Source organism: Aulostomus chinensis, chromosome 3 (genome assembly GCF_037954235.1).
Source record: "Aulostomus chinensis isolate RoL2024-O1b breed Wild chromosome 3, RoL_Achi_v1.0, whole genome shotgun sequence".
Classification (NCBI taxonomy): domain Eukaryota; kingdom Metazoa; phylum Chordata; class Actinopteri; order Syngnathiformes; family Aulostomidae; genus Aulostomus; species Aulostomus chinensis.
In genome coordinates this window covers 72,501-99,102 of record NC_141322.1, presented here as the reverse complement: position 1 = coordinate 99,102, position 26,602 = coordinate 72,501, and the positions used below count along the sequence as shown (strand labels likewise).

The window sequence follows — 26,602 nt, the reverse complement described above, 5'->3', positions numbered from 1 at the left end:
AGCCCTTTTTTGAAAAATCTACATTTTTATTGCTTTTGTTGTATTTAAATGGCCCTCCTGCTGGTCTTTTTTCCTTATTAAATACAAACATGACCTCATAAAAGAAGAAAGAGGTGGCATGTTGGTGAACAAATCCCCTGTAGGACCCTGTTTGTACTTAAGTAACAAGTAAAGTGAAAACAGTAAAAGTAAGCGAACAGCCAAAGTAAAGTTATTTTACTTTGTACTTTTACATGAGAATTTCATACTTGTCCATTTAAGAGACTTGTGTTATTTTCTCTTTTGTAGAGTACCAACGCTCTGAAACAAAGCAAAAGCAACGTAATTGAAAAAAATTGCAGAATGGCTGATACTTTTTATATGATTACTCAATTTCTAAAAGAGTCCATAGCTGCAGCCCAACCAAACCCCAACCAAAGTCCTGTCCTGACTCTGTCCAAGTAGAGCAGGTCCAGCACCTCCCTCCTTCAATGAACCTCCACCCAACAATTCTCCATCAGCAGCACATCCTGCAACAGCAGCCACCAGAACCTTCCTTTACCAGCAGGAAGGTGGAGCAGATCCAGGATCAGTGGGGACGGAGAGAGAGCAGGAGAGCAGGACAGAGACAAAGACAGAGAATGGAGGAGGACAGAGAGAAAGAAGGAAAGAGAGGGACAGAGATAAAGAGAGAGAGAGAGGAGGAGAGACTGATGGACAGAGACAAAGACAGAGAATGGAGGGAGACTGAGAGACAGAAGGAAAGAGAGGGACAGAGATAAAGAGAGAGAGAGAAAGGAGGAGAGACTGATGGACAGACACAAAGACAGAGAATGGAGGGAGACTGAGAGACAGACGGAAAGAGAGAGAAAGGAGGAGAGACTGATGGACAGACACAAAGACAGAGAATGGAGGGAGACTGAGAGACAGAAGGAAAGAGAGGGACAGAGATAGAGAGAGAAAGGTGGAGAGACTGATGGACAGAGACAGAGAATGGAGGAAGACAGAGACACAGAAGGAAAGAGAGAAAGGAGGAGAGACTGATGGACAGACACAAAGACAGAGAATGGAGGAAGACAGAGAGACAGAAGGAAAGAGAGAAAGGAGGAGAGACTGATGGACAGACACAAAGACAGAGAATGGAGGGAGACCGAGAGACAGAAGGAAAGAGAGGGACAGAGATAAAGAGAGAGAGAAAGGAGGAGAGACTGATGGACAGAGACAAAGACAGAGAATGGAGGAAGACTGAGAGACAGAAGGAAAGAGAGGGACAGAGATAAAGAGAGAGAGAGAAAGGAGAGACTGATGGACAGAGACAGAGAATGGAGGAGAGACTGATGGACAGAGACAAAGACAGAGAATGGAGGAAGACAGACAGAAGGAAAGAGAGGGACAGAGAGAGAGAAAGGAGGAGAGACTGATGGACAGAGACAAAGACAGAGTGGAGGAAGACAGAGATAAGGACAGAGAGAGAAAGGAGGAGAGACTGATGGACAGAGACAAAGACAGAGAATGGAGGAAGAGAGAGACAGAAGGAAAGAGAGAAAGGAGGAGAGACTGATGGACAGACACAAAGACAGAATGGAGGGAGACTGAGAGACAGAAGGAAAGAGAGGGACAGAGATAAAGAGAGAGAAAGGAGAGGCTGATGGACAGAGACAAAGACAGAGAATGGAGGAAGACAGACACAGAAGGAAAGAGGTTCAGAGATAGAGAGAGAAAGGAGAGACTGATGGACAGAGACAAAGACAGAGTGGAGGAAGACAGAGATAAGGACAGAGAGAAAGGAGGAGAGACTGATGGACAAAGACAGAGAATGGAGGAAGACAGAGAGACAGAAGGAAAGAGAGAGACAGAGATACAGAGGGAGAGAAAGGAGGAGAGACTGATGGACAGACGGGGACGTGAGCAGGTGGAGCTACAGGTGGCAGCTGGAGCCTCTTCAGGTCTGGAGCCTCCTCCAGCAGCACCAGGATCTGGGATGAGGGGAGAAGAAGAGGAGTTAGTAACACGTCTGAGGACAGGAGGAGGAGAGAGAAGCCCAGTGCATCATGGGAGATCCCCAGCAGTCTGAGCCTATAGCAGCAGATCTCAGGGCCAGCCTAAGCAGTCCTGACTATAAGCCTGATCGACAAGGAGGTCTGAAGTCTGGACCTAGTAAATATGACCTGAACCAGTTTAGTTTGGTGCCTTTAATACCAGTGACAGGTTCCAGTCTCAGTAGAAGGATATGGTGGTCATTGGTATCAAAGCTGCACTGAGATCTAATCAGACCAGCACAGAGACCAGTCCCTCATCTGGTACCAGTTGGAGGTCACCGGTAACTTTGACTAGTCCTGTTTCTGTGCTAGGATGAACCTGGAACCTGACTGAAATCACATGGGTTTTTGTCTCCCAGCAGAGCATATGTTTCACTGATAGGACATGCGAGATTGGATGAGGCTGCATGAGGACTGCCTGACCAAGACCACACCCATAAAGACATGTTGTTTTACAATAAATAGGTTTGAAGAGTGAAGTCAATCAGCTTTTACAGATCAGATCTTGAGTCAAATCCCTGGATCATGAACTCTGGCTGTGGGATCAAATAATTCAGTTCAATTTTATGTTATTGTATGGCCATGAATCTCATCGTTGGTCTGCCCTGTACTGGTAGAGCCCTTGAGGCTGGAGGACAGCAAGCAACATGGAGGCAGCTACAGACCCAAAAGAGAAGTGCACATATTTACACTTTCAAGAAACACAATCCAAACTCTAACAAACACAAGAAATCATGACTTAAATTGAATTCCTCCTGTTATAAAAGTACCGCACAGCAACAGTTCAGCTGAGAGTTGTCTCTTTTTATCTATCATTGCATCATATCAGCACGGTGAATTTTACTCCCTCTGTTGGCGACCCATGAAAACAGGCCTGCTATGTTTGGGACGGCAGCATTGGACCATACTATCAGATTGCTGCAGGTTTTTCCTCAAGGGAGGGAATGTAAGAAAGGCTTCAACCACGCATTAGGGCTTTACGTCTCATTTTTTTGATATCGAGAGCTAAGGATTTCTAGTAGCAATGGATTACTACAGCTTCACGAAGAATTGATGGTTTTTCTATGTGTGGCAAGAAGCAGGGTAAAGGTGAAATGTGTTTGAAGTGGAGAGAAAGCACTTGTGTACAACCTGTTCATCTGGTTTGACTAAAAAGGAAGAGCAGGGCTAGAGAGAGTACAGACTGATACAAAGCCTGGAAGGCAGCATGATGTGATGTCAGAGGAGGGGGTGGTCAAAGGGGTGTGGCCAGTTCAGCTGAAACTCTTGCAACACCTATCGTCTCCCTAAGAACAGACAAGAGAGAGCATTGTTTGAGGAAGCTCTGGGAAAGTCAGAAGAATTCAGTGGAAAGGAGAGAATTCGGCAGGCGTTGATATCCTCCACAGTAAGACTCTCGTTGTCTCCACATATTACCTGTTATTACCTGTGTTAGGAACAATCAAAAGACTTCATTCTCAAGTTTTACTCATAAATGTGTGATTGTGGACTCTTTCATTATGCTTGACTGATTTGGTTGTCCCAGAGAGAGTCTAGGTGTGCTTTTTATTATCTGAACCCAGGGACAGGTTCTCCTTCTGGATGAATGTGAACTCAGTGGAAGGAACACATCAGCCACTAGAGCTGGAGTGCAGACGGCAACCCTCAATCCGAACATTTAGGGATGTTCCAAGACAAGTGGCAAGCTCAGTGTCTTCACCCTTGACCTCCTAGAGAAGGAACTGGATCATCATTACTGAATCATAATTACTGCTGTGTGAACTTCCACCTGACTGTCTGGCCTGCTGGGCTCCAGTCACAGCTTCAGCTGCTTTGTTGCTGCTTCAGATGTTGATTGAAAATGCAGGTTGCTTTAATGTACGCCCCCCCTGTCGTGTTGTCTTTTAGTCAGACGAAGCCCCCTCTCAGTAAAAGGTTGTACGTTTTGCGTGTGAATTGATTAACGTGTATATTACAGTCTTCGTGGTGAGTAAGAACTCCACCTCACGCCCTTTAACAATCTGTCTCTCTGCAGTTGTTTCACTGGAAGCAGTTGGAGAATTTGTATTTCCGAGAGAAGAAATTTGCTGTGGAGGTGAACAACCCACACAGGTCAGAGAGAGTGAATGCCTTCATCTATCCTAACAGTCCTTTTCCTATCTTTTTGAAGTGCTCCCATCTAAGCCTACACCTTGCAGCCCATTTTGGACACCATTTTATCGGTCATAACCTGTTTGGGAAACAAGTGCTTTCCTGCCATTTGAGTGCCACTTTTGTACTCCAAGGTGGTTGCTCTTCACACATTTGCAGCCATTGCAGCTGTTCTTAAAATGGGTTTGATATTACGGCTTCTCTAATTTTGCACAAACACTCCATATTAATCTGAATAAAGATAATCTGCACTAATCTCTGCGTAACTCTTCTTTTATTGAAGTCTCTTTAGGTGAGGCTAGAGTGTTTTGATGTGCTTCTTTTAAACTGGCATGATTTTTTGTGTGTGTGTTTGACTTGTCATCTCCTCCTTATAGGAGAGAAGTGACCAAGCGAACGTTTGGGCAGACTGGTCTTGTCATTCACTCATGGTACGCCTGCCACTCTCTGATTAAAACCATCTGGGTGATGGCCATCAGTCAGCACCAGTTCTACCTGGACAGGAAGCAAAGCAAAGTAAGTCTGTACCGTCCTTCCGGCTCCGTATCCACTGGTTCCTCTGCATTCATTTTCCTTGTTTACATTCATCAGTCTATAATCCACTTTGTTGTAGGCTTGAATAATGACATTAATTCGCTTAAACTGTGTGAGTGCATCATGGAATGCACGTCTGCCTTTTCTTAATCTGGTAAAAGGGTTATTGTAGGTTTCATGTTGGTCCGCCTTGTGTTTGGAGACAAGTGAATATTTGGTCGTTAAAACTGCAAAGAAGCTTTTCACTGTCCTGAGTATCTTTGTCACTCTGCCACTTTTGTCGGTTGTAGCTGCCTTTTATTGGTCAGCTACTGTTTTGGTCCAATGTGTACCTCAAAGGCATCTATAATGTACCATATTACCAATGTGAAGGGTTTTTAGTGTGTTTAATAATCACACGATTGAAGATTAACAGTCAAGGTGTGTGCGTGTATGTTGGCGTGTGTTCGCACGCTTGAGGCTGGCTGGCTGGCTGGCTGGCTGGCTGGCTGGCTGGCTGGCTGGCTGGCTGGCTGGCTGGCTCCAGTTAAATGAGGTTGTTCATCTACTGTCTCTCAAAGGCAAATGGTGTGTGAGTGTTCATCCAGGAATAGAGCAACCTGATTGATGAGAGTGGTGAGCTCCAAGTACCCAGCATGCAAATGGAATTGCTGCCATCACAGTTCGCTATCATTAAAATGAAACACTCAAAATCCCTCATTCTCTCTCTTTGCCCTGCAATCTCTTTGTGTCCCAGCAGTCAAAGATGAGCACAACCAGGAGTTCGGGAGACATTGCCACGGACCTCACAGAGATCTGCACTCCACGGATCAGTAAACTCTCCAGCCTCAACAGTAAAAATCAACTCATCATGACCAGCAATGGCAGTCTAATCTCTGCCGGTATGACTCTATCAGCTAACGACCACTGTTCCTCATTGACTCGATGGGCGATGATTTATTGCTGTGATTTGTAGATAATTAGTCATGTGTTTATTACAGGTTCAACTGACTCTGAAGTCAGCGAAGAGCAGAAGAAAGAGAAGATTGCAGAGTTAAAAAAGAAAGAGAAAGACCTTCAAGACATCCTCACACAGAAACTTGAGGAACTCAAAAAGATCTGCATGAGAGAAGCGGTGAGTTTCTCCCTCATACTGCACTTCTGGTGCCATTCACAGCATCCAAATGTTTTGTTCACTGGTGTTTTTTTCCATTTGTAGGAACTTACTGGCACATTGCCTAAAGAGTACCCTTTTGCCATAGATGAAAAGCCCCCTCGCATTCGACGTCGCGTTGGGACAGCCTTCAAGCTAGATGACCTCTTTCCCTATCATGAGGTTAGGACAGTGGAGCTGTGTATTTGTTACGGTGTGTTATCACACCACTGCCTCAGTTAACCTGGTGTTGTGTTTGGCTTGTTCATCTTCTAAAATGGAGCCTGGCTCATGTGTTTTGGGGCTTTGAGTTTTGTTTGGACTGCAGCAACTGTGTACAGTTGCAGCTGGCTTCCATCTTCAAGTTAAAACGAATATGAATTGGCATACAAATATGAAAGTGTTGGCCCACTGGAATGAAGTCCAGTAAATTCCATATTGTCTCTTAGCTTGGAGATGTTTGAAGATTTCCAATAGAACTTCAGTGATCAATCTATATTTTTGAGGAATTCCCTTTCACCCATGTGTGTTGCACATTTCCCTCCAGGACCCACATTTGCGGAATCTGGAGAGCAGGTTTGCTTTGCAGCAAAAGATTGTAGAGGCAGCCATCAAGTTAACCAACGAGAGTGATCTCTGCAAGACGGTAAAGAAAAAGAGGAGGAACAACTGTCTGGATGCCATGAGGAAACTGGAGGAGATTGAGAAAGAGATTAACGCCTATCGTGTTAAAAAGGGAAAGAAACCAACCCAAAGAGCCTCACTGATCTTAGCAGGTACACAGAATCAACCCTGGCAATTGCAGATGACATGTTGGCCAGCCTGTTATTTGATTGCTTATCAGAATGAGAAATATTCCCACAGGACCACAAACATATGACTCAGTGTTTTCTCTCTTGTTTTATCAGATGATGTTAACCCTTCTGAACTCAGCTCTCTATCAGACAGTCTCACACTGGATGATGGCAAGTGCCCTGGTGTGATAACCTGTGCGAATGTGTGTGCGTCATTTCTGTAATATAGCTCAGTTTCAACTAAAAAGATATTACTTGTATTTCTCAGATGAAGAACTCAGTTCCCAGAGGCAGCGCTCAAGGTCAGTCCAGTACTCCCCAAGACCCCACCATGCAGAAACCCTAGACATCCACGACAGCAAAGACAGACGAGCTTCCACCAATGAGCAGTATGTTGATAGAAGGTATACACCATATTATTTGACATCTACTGTCTGCTTGCTTTTGTGGATGCAGCTTGTACAGACATGTAGAGTTGATCCAGAGCTGCATTCCTACCAGTTGCCTTCTCCTCCTGCTTCTCCACCCACCCCACCCCCCCGCCCCTTATCAGCCCAAATGCACCAGTTTTAAAAATAGAAGGAATAGAACATGTTGCTGCCCGTGAAGGAGCAGACAACAATCCCAAGCTCAGAGGTGGGAAGAAAAGGGAAACGGGAAGTGGCAATGAAAACTTTGCTTGCAGCTACTTCAGTGTTTACAAAATATGATATGGACGCTGTGTTACCCTCAGCTTCAGAGATGGAAGATGCCTGAAGTGACTGCAGTGTCTTTTGTCTGAGTTTGTCTGTTTTGCAACTGGAGAGATGGTCGTTTTTCTTCGTAAAGGTGGTAGCTCCAAAGTGGAGAAGGAAACTGAAAACGTAGCTCTTATCTGTTCCAGATTAAACTGCAGTCAGGTCGTGGAATCTCTCCACTACAGCCACCATGATGCCTTATCAAGCCATAGCAGTGTGTACAAACCAGGTTCCAGACAGCCACGTGACACCCACAGCATGCCTCCCACCCCTGTTCTCACTCGCAACGCCTTCAGCAGTACCCAGCTCAGGTAGAGCAGCTGCCTCATCAGCAGCTGATGCGAACAATCATGGTTGTTTAGGAGATAATACTTGTTAATACTCCTATTGTCTGTCGTGTTTTTTCCACTTGTAGATCGGACGATGCGCCACAACATTTCCGCCAGCGTAGCGGGAGTCTGGAGTCCCAGTCTCAGTTCCTCACAGAGCGTGATATCCACGTGCCAACGCTCACCTTCTCCCCAGCCCGACGCAGTAACAGCACAGAGGTCCTCGATGATGGCTCTTCCTACACAAGCCAGTCTAGTGTTGAGTACAGCGTCCCAGGTAACCACACCCACCGACGCAGAGCTCGTGGCCGCCACAGAAAGGACATGTATGCCAACACAGGCAGCATGCCTAACCTAGCCCAGCCAGACACCCACTGCTACCACCACCAGCCTCGGACCCGACCCACCACAACTGCCTACTACGTCACAGGATATCCCAGCTACACGGAGCCTGAGCTTTACTCCAACGTCTACATGTACAACAATGAGATGCAGGGACATTACAGCGTCAATCCTTCCTATTACCCTTCTCAGACAGCGTATCACAGCCATGATATGAACATTCACTATGGCAATGATGAGATAGATGGCTTGTCACAGAACCCATATGCAACCCTGAGGCCACCCAGGAGCCGCCCAATGCCTGGGAACAGTGAGCACATCTCCAAGAACATTCAGAAAGCCATGGTGGCTGAACACTTGAGAGGCTGGTACCAACGCAGCGCTGCACACAAGCAGCCCACATACAACTACGACTATGACCGAGGTCCCCAACAGACACTGAGCTACCAAACCATGCCTGCACCCTTAAGCTACAACAGAAACATGGCCTTCTCCTCAGGTTAGTCCCCTGCACCACATAGACTGCAGGTTACCCTGGTTTCACTTTTAGGTGGGTCAGGACTAACTTGTCCCATGTTTTCCAGTGTCCTCAGCCTCCTCCACCAGAAATTGGGCCAGCCACAGTAGTGGTCGCTCTATGCTGGAATACGACATGCCCATGCAAGCACCGCAGTCCTACCCCTACCGCACAGCCCCTTTCAGCCACTCCGCCCAGAACAGGTAAGAAAGAAGAAAACTTGGCCTCATCTAAGCGTCTTATCCAATAAGCTGCTCCCTGATCCTCTTGATCCCTCGAACTGAGTGCTAGTTCTTAATTATTTACAGTGGATGGCCACAAAAGATACAAGCTGCTGTTCGGTTTTGTTAGCTAATATATATGCTAATATATATGCTAATAGATATGCTGTGTTAGGTTTTCTTGTACCTCACCACTTAGCTCAAGTAACAGACTCCACAATCATCCATCTACTTAACATGACAGCCTGGTCCAGCAGTAGGATTATGAGGAACTATGCAACCAGTACTCGGTGTTTCCTCTGAGTTTAACTGTCCACCGGGAACTGCTCTTTTATAGATTTCGCACCTCAGAGCTTTTTAACAGCTCCTGGCATAGCCCCGATGGCTGGGGATGCGGCACCATTTCCCCTCCCTGTTCTTCCTCTTCAGCTTCCTCCTCCCCTTTCCCTTCCCCCTCCTCCTACTCTCCTGGCTGTCGAGCCAGGTTCGCAGCCTCCAGCCCTGACCAGCTTCAGGCCTCAAGGGGGCACAGGCTCACTAGTGTGTCCTTTTCTAAAGGTAGCTCCTAGTAAGTAACCAACCACAGCTGGAGTCTGTGGGTTTGCCGCCATCATTTGCTTGTTGATGTTTTGAAGTGAACTTTGCACTTGAGATGTTTGACTGATAGTTGAGTGTCCTGTACTGTAAGGTATCTGCATGGCTTTGTCACACACCTGCCTTTCTTGCTCTTGCAGCCAGCGTGTTGTCATCCAGTGGTCCCAGCTTAATCACTTCTATAGTTTTTCTTCCCCTCCTGTTTGCCTACTGCCTGCCCCTGTAGAGGTCCCCTGCCCATGTGCTGCAATTCACCCTTTGACCTTTGCCCACTTTCATGCGCAGATGTCTCCCAGAGTTTGAATGGCGGAGCTCTTATAGGACGGCGTGCCCTGCAGGGTCATTAGAGAGGTGTGGCTATACTACTGACCAGGGAAATTAATCCCCCTGCCCTGTAATAAAAGTTACTCCTCAATGAACGGGTGAGACACAAGGATGCAAAACTACCCCACATAAAGGTGATGGCCATCTGTGTTGTTATGTGTGGCAGGGACTGATAAAATGTTCCAAATCATTTGTGGTTTTGATTGGATTCTTTGGGTGTGTTGTGGTGGTGGGAGAGCACGTGTGTGGCAGAGGGCAGCTGTGACCCCCCCCCCCCCCAAAACGCTGCAGCATTTAACCGCTGTGCTTGTGCCGCCTGCGTGTACATCTGTTGTGTGGTTGGATGAGAACATGGAACGTTTGACCCTGGGTTTGCACTCATCACGTGCATGTGAGCTTCCTATCATGATCTTGGCCCAACAGAGTGTCAGCCCAGGGGTCATTCATTCTAGATGATGTCATCAGCTGTGGTCTCATACGAACCTCAGACACTGTCCTTTCACACATGGAGCACACAACAGGAGACAACAGAGAAGTCACCGACTGGAAATTCTCTGTTTAGTTTCCTCCATTCAAATTTTCCAATTTGGTTGTTTTCCAGGCGTACAACGAGTAAATCAGACCCTTCTCACATTGCCTTACGGTGAACACATGGCAGGGTTAGTTCTCGCTCTATTTCTCTAACTGACGCTTCCTCTGCTAAAGGTGCTAGCTGGTATGGTCATTTGGCATCCACTGATTAATGATAAATCAGCACCCTGTAGTTGCGACATTATTTGTTTGGTACCATTAAAAGTAGTGTGTTCTTAAAGCAAATCTAAATAACTCTTCCGACCTCCAATTTTGACAGAATCAAACCAGTCGCCTGGACTTGTCGAACAATGTCAATGGCATCCGAACAAACACAGGTTCCCAAATTCTAGTTCGACATTTCCATGTAAATGATCATTCTTCTTCATCCTCAGATGTTTTCTTGAGGTTTCTCAAATAACTCAACACGTTGCCTACTCTGTCGCCATGAATTCTCACGGACAGTGTCATTGGTAACGGGGAGTGGGCAAGGTTTAAGTCGTTCTATTGGTGGACTCAGGTAACATCCAGATAACTGAAGGTTCGCTGTGCATGTGTGGAAGAGGTTCACCGGCCTCATGATGCAGCCTGCAGTCTAATTTGTTTCACTGTTTCTGTTGATTTCAGATCGTACGTAGACATCAGCCAAATGGACTCACACGTGAGCAACCAGCTGCACGCTGATGTGGACCCAGAGGACCAGATACACTGGCACGAGGACTCAAAACCAGGAACAATAGTTTAGTGGGCCATCTTTCCTCACACTAAATAACACTTTTACCTTGACAAGCTGTCACTGTGCCTTAGACTGCACTTACCGGTTTTTCTACTAGAAGATATGAAGAATGAAGGAACTTAATTTTGTGAACTTCCGACTGTAAAGGAATGAACTTTTTGTTCTGTTAAATGGAAATGCCAAACACACCTGGACCTACAATTACAACAAAAGCTCCCAGGCTGTCTTTGTGTCTGGATTGCGAGTGTTTGTAGTGATGATGGCACTTGTGCACTGAAACCATCCCAGGAGCTGCTGTGGACTGTGGTGAGGACCAGGATCGTCTCTATTGGGGGGGCTACAATCGAGACATGACTCATGGGCTCAGCCACTTACACACACCTGTGAACTTTGAACTTAATACCCATGAAGGATCGGACGAGGAGCCATAAATTGTCTCAAATGAAGGATTTCTTTCAAAAAGGACCTGGAACATTCTGCAGCCACCAGTTTTGTCTTTCTTGTACCCACCACAATGCTTCCCTTTCCCATTTGTCGACAAGATTACAACCAAGGTTACTGTCAAATCTGATCAGTCAGGGCATGAGGATGGGACTTAAACGAAAAAACAAAAACATGGTTATCTCCTCCATGCTGGACATCATGGACTGCTTAATATTGTTATTGTTAATACACTGGTTCTGTCTTTTTTATAGCATTTTATGTATTTGTAAAGCATGTAATATATAGTAAAAAAAAAAGAAGTTGTTAAGCTGGTTCTTAGTCATTTGTATAATTTCATTTGTTTGAATAAAAAAAATCAGCATTTGAATTTGTCATTTGGGTCGTAGATTTATTTGTTTATTTGAAATAGATCCCCGTGACATCGGCTCGTCTCACTGCGGTCCACACTAAAATTGCATAGAGCAAACACATAAAAAGAAACATAACATTTCAGAAATATTACAAAAACAAAATGTTACAAACTACATTAAATTACATACATTTACATTAGGGTTACATCAATATCCTGAATTGTATATAAAATAATGCCTTAAAATGATACAATTACGTTAGTGATGTCAAACATTATTGAACACACTAGTAGAAATAACTCCCACAAGTTATAACTATACTCTGGTCATCTGCATACCAGTAAATGCCTTTGCAGTTGCTTCTTAAAGGCTGACTTCTTTTTTATGTGACGAATGTCAAGCGGCAGCTTATTCCAATTAGCTTTGCCTCTGTAAATGACTGTTTTTTTCATTGAGTTTGTCTTTGAACGCGGTGTAACAATATGACCCTTAACAGCATACCTTGTGTTGTGATTATGTGTATCAGTACAATATTCTATTTGTTCAAATAAAAACAAAGGCATCTTTGAGTCAGTGACACAGGAGAAAAATCTGGCCAAACTTGAAGAGATCCTTTGGTCAGTGGTGAGCCATGAGAGGCGAGAGTGCATCTTATCAATACTGGTTCTACCAGAGCAGCTCAGAGTCTAGCAGCCTTAGATTCAAAAAACCTATCGAAAGAAACTGAACTGTGAGTGGAGAGAAGAAAAGGATTCAAACCTGAATCCAGGGAATCAGGAAACTGGACGTTTAGTCAGTGGGATAGTGTTTGAGTTCCGTCTTTCACACTTGATTACTGAGCAGAAGCTGCGAAAGTGACTCAGCATGGTGGTCTTCAGTCACCTGGAAGGTAGAAATGCATTCTCAACATACATTTGAGGCCACGTGTGAGTCAGTCAGTAACAAACAAGCCTCTGTTAAGGAATGCTGTCGCATTTCCTCATCTTGATGTGTTGCCAGGCTGGTTCTTGTGTCCTTAAGCCGTAAAGCATCCAAACCAGTCTTTAAAGCCTGTCACACCCACCACAGCAATGATCGCCCCTCCTGTCCTACCTGTGAGTGACGAGCCAGTGTCAATGGCACCAAACCCTCCCTCCAGGCCTCCTTGTTAGAAGTGTCCTGTAGAGGCCACTTGAAACCTCCACTTCCTCCCTTCATTCCTCAGTTTGGACACATTCACTACCTCTACCAGAGTGTCCTCAGGTCAGATGGTGTCTTATTTAAAGCCACAATAATCAATGTTTTTCAACTAACACTGGATTAAATTTGAGTGAGAAGTCCACAGAAAAGTTCTGCTCTGCACTGCACAGATATGTGGCCACTTTCAGCTTTTATTTCTCATGTTTAAAGCTTGTGTCTGGACTGATTTGGTTCCCTTTCGCAGTTTTGAACCTTATTTTTAGCTACAGAAGGGAACAGCTTTAGCCAAGGTGGCATTGCTAACCAACTGTATGCTGCCTTTTCAGAATAAACTACTGACAGCTACCACTCAGCAGCGAATCAGAGAGACACGGAAGATGAAGAATGTAAAATTTGCCAGGTGGGGGTCACATGAACTTAAATGTTAATATTCCCTCCTCCACAAACACAAACACAAACACATAAAAGTAAGATATAAGCGCTTGTGTTTAAAATGACATAATCCTTTATTTTCTCACTGCCCAAGAAGATTATTTCTCAGCAGTTAAAGAGCCTTCCTTCCTACAGTCAACAAAGCAGGCACAAGCCCAGCTGCATTACACGGACAATCGTATGTTCCAAGTCCAAAGGTCTGCTTCTGTCTGACAGTTACTTTCATAACTTGGTAAGTGTTGATTCATACAAAGGCCACAGCAAAAAAGTGTTTAGGATTGTGTAATTCCATTTTCCAGTCCCAGATTACACACGTGTTGTGGAACAAACACCAAAGGCATGCTTGTTGGCGTGCAGCAGTGCATGCACATGACGGTGGGGACTATGCAGCAGCTGCAGCAACAAGAACAAGGGTTGCCACTGTGCCGTCACCACCAGCATCTGTGTTCGCTCCTCGGAGTTTCACCGTATGGACGAGGATGAGTCACCCTGACAGTATAGCCTGCCAGCGCCAGTGAAAATGCAGCACCACCAGACTGTATGTGTGTGTGTGTGTGTGTGTGTGTGTGTGTATATTTATATCCATATGTATATACATATACATATGTGTGTATATGTACGTATATATTTATATATATCCATATATGTATATTTATATCCATATGTATATACATATACATATGTGTGTATATGTATGTATATATATCCATATATGTGTGTATATATCCATATGTATATACATATACATATGTGTGTATATGTATGGATATATATCCATATATGTGTGTGTATATATCCATATGTATATACATATACATATGTGTGTATATGTACGTATATATTTATATATATCCATATATGTGTGTATATATCCATATGTATATACATACACATACATATATATATGTATATTATATACATATATAAAATATGTACAATCAATTGTCTGATGATATATATATACATATATATGTGTCTTATGTGTAGATGTATGCATGTATATATACACATATGTATATATACAAATCCATACACACATATGTACATGTATGTATATCTATCTATCTATACCTAAATGTATCTGTAGATCTATAGATATATAGATATGTAACAACAACAACATGGATGAAAACATGTCACTGTCACGTTGATGCAGATCAGCTCCTCCCTCCACCACGACGAGGGTCCTGACGGCAGAGAGGTGCAGTTTTTGGACTCAGGACAATAAGATGATAGCTGAAGTGTTTTTTAGTTTAAAACTACTAAATAAATCAACAATGGTGATTATCAGACACGTCAGTCTCTTTGGTCATGTGACGTTTCGTATAGATTCACCCACCCAGCGAGGAGACAAGTGACTCAGACAGACGGAGATTTCTTTATTTTATAACAGAGTAAGCTTATCAATTATTGATCACTTTGACGTTCGGCAGCACGTCCTGTGCCCCTGTCATAAACTGCTATCCCAGGCACCTTGAATTAATTTGTCCTTTATCCCAGAAGTGGACATGCAGGTCCAGCTGTTTGATTTTGATCTTTGCTTCAAGTTTTTATCGGCCATCAAATGGGCCGCTATTACTGTACAAATGAAGTCCCTCTTGATGTATAAAGCTGAATATAATTGGATGATGGAGCTGCTTTGCCAGCTGTTTTATCAGAATCAGGGAACATGCATTTAAGACCTAACCTGTGCTAATGGTGCCATTTTAGGGCTGGAGTTTTGGAGACCCAAACATGCTTTGGAGGTTGATTTCTGCTGATGTTGTTCTATCAGAATCAGAATACTTTATTCATCCCCAAGGGAAATTCTGTAAAAAAACACACAAAAAAAAACAAGAAAAGACCAAAACTCTTTCTAACAGCATCTTTACAGAGGGTCTGTAACTACCAAGTTAAATCAAGGAAAGAAAGGAAGACAAAAAAAGGACAAAAGAAGGAAAACTACTTAAAAAACAAAAGTTGAGATGGAGCAATGGTTACAGGCTGCTATGCACATCGGTGCATGCGCAAAAGTTGGAAAATAACAAAGAAGAAGCTAAAGTTGTGCTGGACACATTTGATGCTTGTGAGCCAGAGAGAAACGCAGAGGAGATGGCAAGAGTTTGTTTTGGACTTCTCACCTGGGCCACGTGATTCTTTGACTATGAGTGCAGTTCTTCAGCCCACTGGTCCAAGTTGAGGTCCAAGGCTTCGACCACAAGGTGCAGCAGGCTTCAGACGTTCCTTTCTACTGGGTTAGACCCAGCATTGCAGGTTCATTTCTCAACCACCCACTGTTGAACTTGCACTTCCCCATAGTTCCTCAGAATATCAGAATCAGAATCAGAAATCCTTTATTAAACGCTTGCTTACAGTAAAAAACAATATATAATAAGAAAAAAAATAGAGAATCAAGAATATACGAATATATCTTTTGTACTTATTTACATTTTTACACTGAATGGGACATTTGTACTGCACGGTTTAACTGGTAAAACAACTCCATAAGATGGGCTGCATCTTAGAGGGAGGAGTTAACAGTTTGATCGCCACCGGCAGGAATGATTTCCTGTGGCACTCAGTGGTGCAACGTGGGAGTTTGAGTCTCTGTTTGAAAGTACTTTTCCTGCTGGCCGGCATGTGATAGAGAGGGTGGGAAGTGTTGTCCAAAATGGTCCTAATCCTGGACAACGTTCTCCTCTCTGTCAAGAGTCCAGCTCCCCTCCTACAACATGGCTGCTTTGTGGATAAGTTTGAGTTTATCAGTGTCCCTGATGAGGAGTTTTCTAAAAGATATTTTATTAACTGCAGTTAACTTTCTCTCAGACTGCTGCATGGATGGTGGTCAGTTGCAAGGTGGGTGGTCTTTGAAAATTTCCCCGCAGGAGGGTTAGCGATGATTGGATCGCTAGTTAGCACAATGAATGGTAATGGAGGGGAAGTGTTAGCGTAGATGTCTTGTTGCCTGCATTCGTACAACGAGGGTGGTGTGTAACATTGGTTGAAAAAATACAAAAGTAAAGAGAGGAGACATAATTTTAGCATTGGTCACACACAGTAGCAGGAACTCAAAGCTTCCCCAAAGAGCTCAGCTGAAAGACCCATGTGGAACGGCTGATGCCAGCACAGCCCATTAGCATCTGAGTGGTCGGTGAAACTCCCTAACGACCACCCCTGAAACTCCCTGACACCGCACAACGACTGTCGTTTGGGGAGGCCAGGTGAGTCTGGGGAGGGTCGTTTCCACCACAATAGCACTGACCACTCCCACATAGGTTTATAAGCTGGAGTTTCCACACTCTTCACTAGAACTGAAGAAGCCTCTCGGATGAGAGGTGAAACGTCTTCAAGATAAACTTACGTCCAGTTGACCAGATTTTACTTCGCTTCGATCTACGATGACCTGGATGAATGAGAACCTACACAGACACAGTAGCAGGAACTACTTTCCCAACTGGGCACAGTGATTTGACAAAAAAAACAAATGTTTGTTGATGACTAGAATGTTCATTTTGCTAAGCTAAGGGTGGCTCTCAGCTCCCTCGTGCACGCAGGATCTCTGTGTTCTGGTAAAGTTGGTGTGTTCGTTTGATATCAGGTCATGGAGAAGCCACCCTATCAGTCTGCAGTGCTCAGCACTCCACACTGTGGTGCCGGCCATCGATCGGTGTGAAATGGTGAAGATAGCTTTGAGGAGCTTGGGGTGCAGGAGGATCGCTGATGGTGGCGGGTTTAACCTCATGTGCCTTGAAAGCCTTCATCTTAAATATGCACAGAGAAGCTGACCGCTGCAAACAAAGCAGCTCTCTTTCTATTGTTTTAGGCGTATTTGGTTTGTTTATATTCACACTTGCATTGCTGCAGTTTCAGCTGATGGTTCTTCCTGAGACTGATTCAAGCCAGATGTCATGCAGGTCGGAGGCTCCGCCATCTCCACGTCCTACGACATCCTGCTACGTTTGGACTGTCATGGAGGGAAGAGATGAACAATGTGCTGAGATGTCTCCCCCACACTCTGACACTTCTGTTTGAAACTTTATTTATAGGTGATTTTCATATTTTAAAACAACTACAAAAAACACTGAACAATGACACAAAAAACAAGGTCCCGGGGAGGTCTCTAAATCTGCAGGGTGAAATGCGTACATGCTCACCTCATCATAGACAGTCACGCTCACTGGCGTAAGAGGCCTGCCATTTCTGCCATGGTTTTTCTCCCAGGTCTTTTTGGAGTCAGACTGAATGAGTCATTTTACAATCGTAACAAAAGATTCTGTAGTGGGGCGATTCTCCTTTAGCCAGCATTTTGTGAAGGCCTTTTCACTCACACAGACACTTGGGTATTAAAACACACTGGTGTATTAATCAAACATTAGGACAGACATTTTGGGTCAAGTCCATCACTCCTTCAGGTTACCCTCCAGGAAGTTCTGGATTTTTAGAATGTTCTCTTCCTGCTGACCCAGAGCTTCCAGTACTATACCCATGGGTGACCTCTTCAGTCCAGCGCCCTCCATTTTGTTCTCCAGCTTGTTCTTTAAGTTGCGAAGACGGAGTGAAGCATGTGTAAATATCACTGAAAGGCAGATGATCAAGTATTAATGATATTTCAAACTCTAGGCAGAAAACCCACCCCACAGTGTCGTACATACAAGCCAGAGGTACAGCGACAGCTGTTAAGAACACCATGACACTTCCCAGCATGGACATGAAGACGTAGCTGGCGACCATGACTGCGATCATGAAGGCTGTGGGGTTTTGCCTTTTCAAGTTGCTGATGATAGCTCTGTTCTGGCCAGCCCACCCTGAGCTCAGGAAGACCCCAGACACCACTGCCATGGCTGTGAGCATCCCTAGAGGGTCCAGGAGCCTGCAGACATAAGACAGTAGCACCACCAAGTGGTCAGATTCTGTCAGTACAACTTGAAACCTCATGAAGTCACTCTCAGTTCATCTTCACTGAAAAACATAACCTAACAAATTTCCAGAACTTTTCCAAAGTTTTCTGGACATTTTTTTAAATGAAGTGTCACAAATAATTGTGCTGTTTTCTGAGAGTGGCAGCTGTTTCTCTTATCAGTGATACATAAGAAGAACAAATCCTCAATGACGACAACTCCACTTTAGATGCTGCACAGTCGCATCAAAACCTTCCCGCTCAGCCAGTTAGTTACTCAGCAACCGTATCAGCTGTTGGAGCCAAAAACACAGCAAAAATAATAACAAGAATAATAATCTGAAACAGTTTTACCTCCTTCGTCATTCACAGAGTTTTAACCACTTGGAAGCACTGCAACATGAGATTTGTACTAATCTCACGCAGGTATGCCCTCGTATTGATGTCATCAGGGTCAAGTCCTGAGGTGACCAGGACTTTTACTTTCTGTCTCTAGCCATGTTTCTCTCCTGCCAACCTGTCAATCGCCCGCTGCTCTCTGAGTAGGGATGAACAGGAAGTCCAGCCTCTTTGGGAACGTCAGCCCTCCCAGGGATGTTGGGTCACAGCTGTTTGAGCTGGGCTGACCATGACATCAAACCTATTTTCAGGGAGCAAGGCTTCAGTTCAAACTGTGTCACTGTCACTTTGTTTCTTGTTCAGACAGAATACACACTTCAAGTACTTTGCAGTAGTCTGTAGTATTTGTGCTTGTACTTTGGGGCCAAATTCATCTTCCTACATGTTCAAATGTGCATTGCCAGCAAATCTACAGGGTTTTATCATTCACCACTCTAACAATAAAATGCAGAGTATAATAACCAGAGGAGGGAACAATACATCCCACAAGAACAGGCCTGTTTGCGCGTCTTCTCATTCCTGCTCTGCTCCTGCCTACCGGAACCTGCCCAGACCCCAAATCATTGACACCTTGACTTCATGTCAGTCTACACGCCAAGGACAACAATAGCAAGTGAACACGGACTCTTCAAGGTCAAAAGTCTCCACTGACCTGAGACTTTTGACCTTGAAGAGTCAACTGGCACTGGAGTCTAACCTTAAACTGCTCTCATGTGTCCTGACACCGGTTGAATTAACTTCCAGGGAGTGTTCACTGCCATAATCTGGCTGGTCAGTTGGCTGGATAGTGGATTTTGTTGCACAATGAGAACATAGAGACATGTGACTGCTCCTGGTATCTCTGAAGTGTACATTGTGGTTGCCTCTGAGGATCTGCCTTTCCTACTCTCCTGCGGCCACCCTTCCGCTCACACTGTCTTTGAAGAATTACCTCAGTAGTTGTCAAGAGGTGAATGGTGATGCCATTTTAAGTGGTTTGATGGTGGAGATCAAGACAAGAGCATGCAGGTAATTCGCTGATCACGATGAATGCCTCTAAAAACTGGTCCAATGTTCATCTGAGCATTCTGGATTGTTCAAGTGATGTGTGGCTGCACTGTTAACTACATAGCTTTTGTACCAAAATTAAAGCCACATACACACGGATAAAGAGAGATGTTTGAGATTTTAGGTGAGGATCACAACACGTCATTGCCGTAAATTCTCAAATGAAACCCTTAGCCTGTCACTGGTCAACTCTGCCAAGACACTGATAAGCAATAACTGTAATGTCTGACGCCCTCCTGGTGTTCTCACTTTGTAGTAGAGTGCGCTGGTTTAGGACCAAATTCATTTTTTGGAAAATTTTGATATGTCATTTCTAGGTTTCTGGTAATAAAGAAGTGTTGGTATTAAAAACAAAAACAAAAACAAAAACAAGTGAACACGTCCTACACGTCTCCAACAGCTGTGACGTAAACAGGCAGTACCGACCACAGTTCTAACCCTAACTTACCCGACAGCAAAGAAAACAACAAGGGCCACCGCCAGGTAATTCGTTTGGTAATAAAGCAAATTACTAACAACTCTATTATTCCATTTCGCCAAATCCTTAACGTCAGGTTTGGCGAATCTCTCCGAACCAGGAAAGAAGTCGTCCCACCGTCTGAGCGGCGCCAGCTCCAGTTTCGCCATGACCTCCGCCCCCGGCTGGAGGTTATAGCCACAAGTTATAGCTTCCTGCTGCTGCTGCTGCTGCTGCTTCCTCTTCTTCTGAGTTACTGGCGGTTAGCAAACAGCTTATAGGCGCATTACCGCCACCCACCGAATTGAAGATGGAACAGTGGATTAACAGGGAAAACCTCGATTCTCTCTGTTATTCCCAGTACTCTCCGTCCATCAGTGATAGGACTGTTTAGTCCCCTCAATGCCTTTACTAATAGAACCTGTTCCCGAGCCTCCTGAAACTGCCGCCTCAAATCTCGCGATACTTGGCATTTGAAGCTTCGCTGGTGATCAAGAGTGTCTCAGCTCTTGGTCAGGGAAGGGCGGAAACATTTCTGGTACGGCTTCATGAGAGGAAGGGGACATTCCATACGCGTCAGTGATTGAGTGACTTCACGTTCAAGGTCTGTCTCCATGGTCACGTACTTCTTCCATCGTTGTTGGTACTACTACTACCGGTACGTGTGTTAACATTATAACCGGGGCACGGGGCGGACCGTTGGGCGTGAATGACAAGATGCTATGCTAACATTAGCAAGCGTCAGACCACTAAGCGACGAAGACGCGTCCTTCGTGTTCACGCACGTTTTGTGTTTCCACAGATGTGGATGTGGAGCAGGATTGTGGGTGCTGGAGTGATTGCGAGGACTGGTTTCTTTTGGAGGTCCGTCGTCACCATGCAGCTGAGGACGAGCGAGTTCCAGTCTCTGTTTAGCGCGGGACTGAACGAACTGACAGGTGAGAACCACCGGTGTTCCAGTGTGACGTCATTATTTTAGTAAAGGTGGGGTGCGCGCGCGCGCGTGAAGTTCTCATTTTCACCTACAGACTTTATGACACCCCTACCGTAAAATGAATCAAACCCTAACCTCCGCACCAGGACTCGAACCGTCAAGGTTCTAACGCGAAGGAGGCGTTTTCTTCGCTTAGTCACCCAATGCGTCACTCGTAATCGATCATTTGTCCAGTGTCGATGACGAGTCGAGAAACACGTTAACTCACAGTTAGATGGCGCGTTATTAACAACTTTTTAAAATCAAGTGTATTTATAGCATAAAGTAGTTGTTAAACCTACTAATTCAGTGAGAATCGTGCCGGAATACAATGTTGTTTTGCTCCCTCGTGCATTTTTAGGGTGTTATCGTCTCTCTTGGAGTTGCATACTCATGATTCGATCACATACTCATAACCCTCGTAGCCTTCACCTCACTGTCATGAACAAGATGTTGAGTCCAGCACCAAACGCATCAGAGACGAACATGACCACGGCCACAAGCGCCTGTCAGTCACAGCTTCTCATCAGACCTGCATTTCACGTGTGTCCTTGTCATCTGGGGTTTTTGGAAAGGCAGTGATTGGACACAAAGGCTTGTGGTTAATGGGTAGTGTTTACCTGTGATGGTCACCAGCTAACATGGATCACACCAGCTGATGTCTACATGTTGTAAACAAATGAAGTTAAGCTGATTGGTTGAGAGATGCCTGCTAGGAGTTTACTCTACTGGACCGCTCTGCTTTCAGTCCTATTGCATTGCAGGATCCTTTCATTAATTTTGTTAGTGTGCTACAGGTCTGGACAGGCTGTCGGGCAAGCATTGTTTTTTTGTTGAAAAAATAAACATTTAGATGTTTTTTTTTGGGGGGGGGGTGCAGACAGGGAGCATCTGGAAAGCTCAGCAGCGCCATCAGTTGATACATGGGAGCTCAGTAGTGCTGCAACTAACAAGTATTTTTACAGTTGATTTGTCATTTATTATTAAAATGATTAATCGAATGATCAGACAATGAACTGCACAATTACTCAGAGGTTCTTATTTAGCTAGGTTGGTTTAGGCATGTGCTTACTAACAATGAAAAAACATAGATTAAAATGTATGTCTTCATAATCTTTGCTGTTGGTTGGGCTACTGCTGATAAAAAATAAAATAAAATAATCGAGACTCAATTTTTTTTGTCCATTTTAAACCAAGGACAGACAAAATGCTGATATCGACAAAATAAAACACCAACAACCTACCAGTGAGCTACACTGACAACTGTTCCCTCAGGAAGTAAACTTTAAGCTTCACTTGTGAATGGTTGTGAAGTTTGAACTTGTCATCTAGAATCATGTAAAGATTTCCCTGAACAAAAAGAAAAATAACCTGGGAAACCTGGGACTCCAATGAGCCGTTCTCTAGCAGGCAGGTAGGTGGTCATCCGTAGCAGCACCTTGCGTTCGTCACAGCTTAGCGGACTTCACTGAGCTTGGGGGCATGAGGTTGAACGCCTGTCGGAGTTGTGCAACAATTGTTTTTATTTAATAAGTTTTGTATTGTAAATTGCTAGCCTACACACTCATGCATCTTAGATGAGATGTTAAGAATTTTGTATTAATTCATTGTTAAATTAGTATGTACGTGATTAAGATGTGTTATATCACAGCAGGGTTTCCCACATATTTATTTGTTTGTCGTGGGCTGCCGTTATAAAAACATTATCTACCATATAATGATTTCTATTTTTGTGGTTGTGCTTTCCATTTTCACTCAAGACAGTGCACTGCCAGTGAATAGAACGGTGTCATAGATACTCTGATGCTGTAAATGGCCATTTGGCTTTTAGTCCATCAGTCAAACCAGCAAAGAAGAGGAGAAGTGGTATAATTTGCATTTCACCCGGCGAGGCTGCTTCACATTCACGTCCGTCCTCGGTACTGACCAGAATTCTCTCTGCAAACAAGATAGCTGGCCCGACCTCACTGGCAATTTTTGTGTCTCTTGTCTTGTCAGAGGTGTTTGAGAAGCACCAGTATGAGCTGAGAATAGCCGGAGGGGCGGTGCGGGACCTGCTGTCTGGAAAGCGGCCTGATGATGTGGACTTTGCCACCACAGCCACACCTGAGGAGATGAAGCGCATGTTTGAAGCAGCGGGGATCAGGATGATCAACAATAAAGGAGAGAAGCATGGAACCATTACAGCTAGAGTAAGAGTGTCTATCGGGGACATGTAAAGCTGAAGACGCACTACAAGATTTTTTGCCAGATTTTACCCACGACTCACAGTTGGCCAAAGTCTGGACCAGTCTGCACTCATTGTGGACAGTCGGCATGGCTAGTTAGCACAAAAATCTGTTAGTGTGTGAGCATTGAAGAGGCAGATCTGCAAGTGAGTGAGGGGAACAGACCCAACTGCAAACACATGTCGCCAACAGCCAACAAAAAAGAGAGGGTGGGGCACAGGGAATAGCATCAGAAGATGATAGAAAGTGGTGGGAGTATTAAAAAGTTGATGTCAAAGAGCGAGAGAGGGAGAGTGGCGACAAAGCAAATGTGGACCGGAGAAATAGAGGAGTGTTTGATGCCTTCAGTAGGTTTGACAAATCATGTAGTCTGTGATTCCTCATCAGGCACAGTTAAACATGTGATACCAGTCTTTCAGTCTGTACTCCTGCTCCTTTTCAATATCTGTAAAGACTGGGAAAGTTGGGAAGTGTTTCCTCTGCTTAACTGTTCATTGTAACAACACAATGCATTTGGAATCTTGAGGCACATAGAACTTTCCCCAGTTACAGAGTCAAGTCACAACTCTGAGGTACTGCACTACGCACAGGTGACAGTGGAGAGAGGGACATGAGGGATTGGAACTGAACTTTGTACCTTTTAAAGGTAATCACAACTTATTTGGCACTACAGAGAGCTGACTGAGGTTTCATCAGTGAACTATGTCACCCCTTGTTCAAGTCACAGTCGGCTCAGTTTAGCAATGATTTTGGAGGAAAATATTGTATTCCAATACTTGCTGCACTGTTAATAATGGTAAATGCAAAGCTGGCCACATCTAACTAAAGAAAAATTTCTGGTCAAACGCTTAATATTGGGCTGCACGGTGGTGCAGTGGTCAGCACTGTCGCCTCCCAGCAAGAAGGTTCTGGGTTCGAGTCCTGGCTCAGGCACAGGATCTTTGTGTGAGTCTCCATGTTCTCCCTGTGCCTGCTGGGTTCTCTCTGGTACTCCAGCTTCCTCCACAGTCCAAAGACATCAAGAGGGGACCAGGTTAATCCAGACTCTAAATTGACCGTAGGCGTGGCTGGGAGAGCCAATGGTTGTCTGTCTCTATGTGTTGGCCCTGCCATGGACTGGTGACCTGTCCAGGGGGAAGGCTGCTGGGATAGGCTCCACCCCCACCACCCTGAACAGGAGGAGAGGGAGAACATGGAGGGATGGATGGATGGCTGCTTAATACATCTAAAACCTGAAGTGGTAGTTGTTTGCTAGCTTGAAAGCTTAGCATCCTGCAGTCAAATGCTAAGACACTATGATCACCACATGTGCAGATGAATCTCCCTGTCATTCAAATTTTGCCATACAAGTCCTCCCAATGCTTATGAAACTCACCATGGCAGTCTTTCTCTGTCGGGGGCATGCATACTGAGCGTGCGTGCAGCATGCATGTCTGAGACTCATACGTCCACGTGGCTATTTTCACTTAGCCCTCTGCTATCTTGAATGTGGATCAATTAAAACATGTGGCTCTTATGTCTGTGTAGGTTCTCATTCATCCAGGTCATCATAGATCGAAGCGAAGTAAAATCTGGTCAACTGGACGTAAGTTTATCTTGAAGACGTTTCACCTCTCATCCGAAACCCACCCACACTGACCAATACTTGCTTTTTGACTCTCACCATCCTCTGGAGCACAAGTTAGGTGTCATCAGGACGCTGCAACACCGAGCGGAGACCATCCCCACCAGCGTCCAAGGCCGAAAAAAAGAACAGCAGCATCTGAAAAGAGCACTTAAAACTTGTGGCTTCCCAGACTGGACCTTTGTAAAATCCTCTTCCAGGTCCAGAAAGGAGGAGAGCTCCAGGAGGAGGGAAGATGAAGAAGGCAGGAGAAAAAAAAAAAAAACATAGTGATCCCCTATGTGGCAGGGGTTTCTGAGAAATTAAGGAGAATCTATAATAAGCACCGCATCCCTGTGTCTTTTAAACCAGACAACACTCTGAGACAAAGACTGGTTCACCCCAAAGATCCCACCCCTCACAGCCAGAAAAGCAATCTGGTATATGCTGTCAGATGCAGTGAGGCCTGCACGGATCTCTACATAGGGGAAACCAAACAGCCCCTCAACAAGCGCATGGCCCAACATAGAAGAGCCAACTCTGGAGGACAGGACTCAGCGGTTTTCCTCCACCTCAAGGAGGAAAGCCACTCCTTCCAGGACGACCATGTCCAAATTCTCGACAGAGAGGACAGATGGTTTGAAAGAGGAGTTAAAGAAGTCATCCACGTCAGGATAGAGAAACCATCTTTGAACAGAGGAGGTGGACTGCGACATTTCCTTTCACCTATTTACAACCAAGTCCTTTCAAAGCTTCCCCAAAGAGTTCAGCTGAAAGACCCATGTGGAACGGCTGATGCCAGCACAGCCCATTAGCATCTGAGTGGTCGGTGAAACCCCCTAACGACCACCCCTGAAACTCCCTGACACCGCACAACGACTGTCGTTTGGAGAGGCCAGGTGAGTCTCGGGAGGGTCGTTTCCACCACAATAGCACTGACCACTCCCACATAGGTTTATAAGCTGGAGTTTCCACACTCTTCACTAGAACTGAAGAAGCCTCTCGGATGAGAGGTGAAACGTCTTCAAGATAAACTTACGTCCAGTTGACCAGATTTTACTTCGCTTCGAGATATGTGGCTCTTATGAACTTGTATTAGACAAAATGGACCAAATTTTGGTGTGTATATGGAACCGAGGTGTTTTGTGAGGCTTGTGTGACACAAAACATTTTTTACACCATTTTATAGCAACAACATTAACAAGAAAGTAGGTTATGCTGGAGCTTTTGACAGGCTTTAAACACAACTAGTAGTGGAATGTGTTAGCCAAACCTAATGAGATTGACCTCAAATTGTCATTATACATGACTGTGTACATTCGAATGATGCGAGAGATTTATTTTTTTGCTATGTCAAGATTTTCGTATGAGATATTAAGGGAATACTTTGTTTGGTCTCTGAGATCTGACAATATTTGTCTGTCACAGCCAACACCAACGTTAAAAGATTATTTTGACATTTTTTAGAGATCACTTTTCTGTCTCAGGAAATTTCAGTGTTTTATCTTTTCATGCTATCTTTCATAGTTGCACAATGAGAACTTTGAGGTGACCACATTGCGGGTGGATGTCCAGACAAATGGCCGTCACGCTGAAGTGGAGTTCACCACTGACTGGCAGAAAGACGCTGAGAGGA

At 44.6% G+C, this 26,602-nt stretch overlaps 3 protein-coding genes across 20 annotated transcripts in view; 2 read left to right on the top strand and 1 right to left on the bottom strand.

The window, feature by feature from the left end:
* frmd4ba (FERM domain containing 4Ba) overlaps nt 1-11,789 on the top strand; it is a 62,417-nt gene extending 50,628 nt beyond the window's left edge. For 6 of the 14 annotated variants that reach the window (XM_086196950.1, XM_086197010.1, XM_086196983.1 and 3 more), the window contains 13 exons: nt 4,033-4,109; nt 4,526-4,664; nt 5,419-5,563; nt 5,663-5,796; nt 5,881-5,997; nt 6,362-6,590; nt 6,723-6,791; nt 6,877-7,012; nt 7,492-7,656; nt 7,761-8,515; nt 8,601-8,736; nt 9,092-9,322; nt 10,870-11,789. In XM_086196950.1, coding sequence (XP_086053076.1) covers nt 4,033-4,109; nt 4,526-4,664; nt 5,419-5,563; nt 5,663-5,796; nt 5,881-5,997; nt 6,362-6,590; nt 6,723-6,791; nt 6,877-7,012; nt 7,492-7,656; nt 7,761-8,515; nt 8,601-8,736; nt 9,092-9,322; nt 10,870 — 2,334 coding nt within the window. In that variant the 3' untranslated portion in view covers nt 10,871-11,789. The remainder of the gene's footprint in view (nt 1-4,032; nt 4,110-4,525; nt 4,665-5,418; nt 5,564-5,662; nt 5,797-5,880; nt 5,998-6,361; nt 6,591-6,722; nt 6,792-6,876; nt 7,013-7,491; nt 7,657-7,760; nt 8,516-8,600; nt 8,737-9,091; nt 9,323-10,869) is intronic. The other 8 variants (XM_086196956.1, XM_086196940.1, XM_086196972.1 and 5 more) reach the window with 7 other exon arrangements.
* A 5,575-nt stretch (nt 11,790-17,364) lies between these two features.
* arl6ip5a (ADP-ribosylation factor-like 6 interacting protein 5a) lies at nt 17,365-20,614 on the bottom strand. 2 transcript variants are annotated; one of them, XM_086197103.1, is made up of 3 exons: nt 20,154-20,614; nt 18,015-18,232; nt 17,365-17,938 (listed from the first exon to the last, which is right to left on the bottom strand). In XM_086197103.1, the coding sequence occupies exons 1-3, from the start codon at nt 20,330-20,332 to the stop codon at nt 17,763-17,765; spliced, it is 573 nt and encodes a 190-aa protein (XP_086053229.1). In that variant the 5' UTR covers nt 20,333-20,614; the 3' UTR covers nt 17,365-17,762. The 2 variants fall into 2 exon arrangements, with proteins under 2 accessions (XP_086053229.1, XP_086053239.1); XM_086197113.1 differs by having other exon boundaries at nt 17,366-17,938; nt 20,301-20,612.
* Nucleotides 20,312-26,602, top strand: part of trnt1 (tRNA nucleotidyl transferase, CCA-adding, 1) — a 21,354-nt gene continuing 15,063 nt past the window's right edge. The window contains exons 1-4 of one of the 4 annotated variants that reach the window (XM_086197060.1): nt 20,312-20,766; nt 20,965-21,100; nt 23,134-23,327; nt 26,494-26,602. The exon at nt 26,494-26,602 is cut by the window's right edge and continues 30 nt beyond it. In XM_086197060.1, coding sequence (XP_086053186.1) covers nt 20,965-21,100; nt 23,134-23,327; nt 26,494-26,602 — 439 coding nt within the window. In that variant the 5' untranslated portion in view covers nt 20,312-20,766. Of the gene's footprint in view, nt 20,821-20,964; nt 21,101-23,133; nt 23,328-26,493 lie in introns of all 4 variants that reach the window. The other 3 variants (XM_086197051.1, XM_086197069.1, XM_086197078.1) reach the window with 3 other exon arrangements.

Excerpts from the sequence above, each read along its gene's own strand:
- arl6ip5a (XM_086197103.1), bottom strand. The coding sequence starts at position 20,332 with ATGGCGAAACTGGAGCTGGCGCCGCTCAGACGGTGGGACGACTTCTTT. Across the intron at positions 18,233-20,153 it reads GTTGTTTTCTTTGCTGTCGG|GCTCCTGGACCCTCTAGGGA; the intron begins GTAAGTTAGGGT and ends TTATGTCTGCAG. Across the intron at positions 17,939-18,014 it reads TGTCGCTGTACCTCTGGCTT|TGATATTTACACATGCTTCA; the intron begins GTATGTACGACA and ends TCTGCCTTTCAG.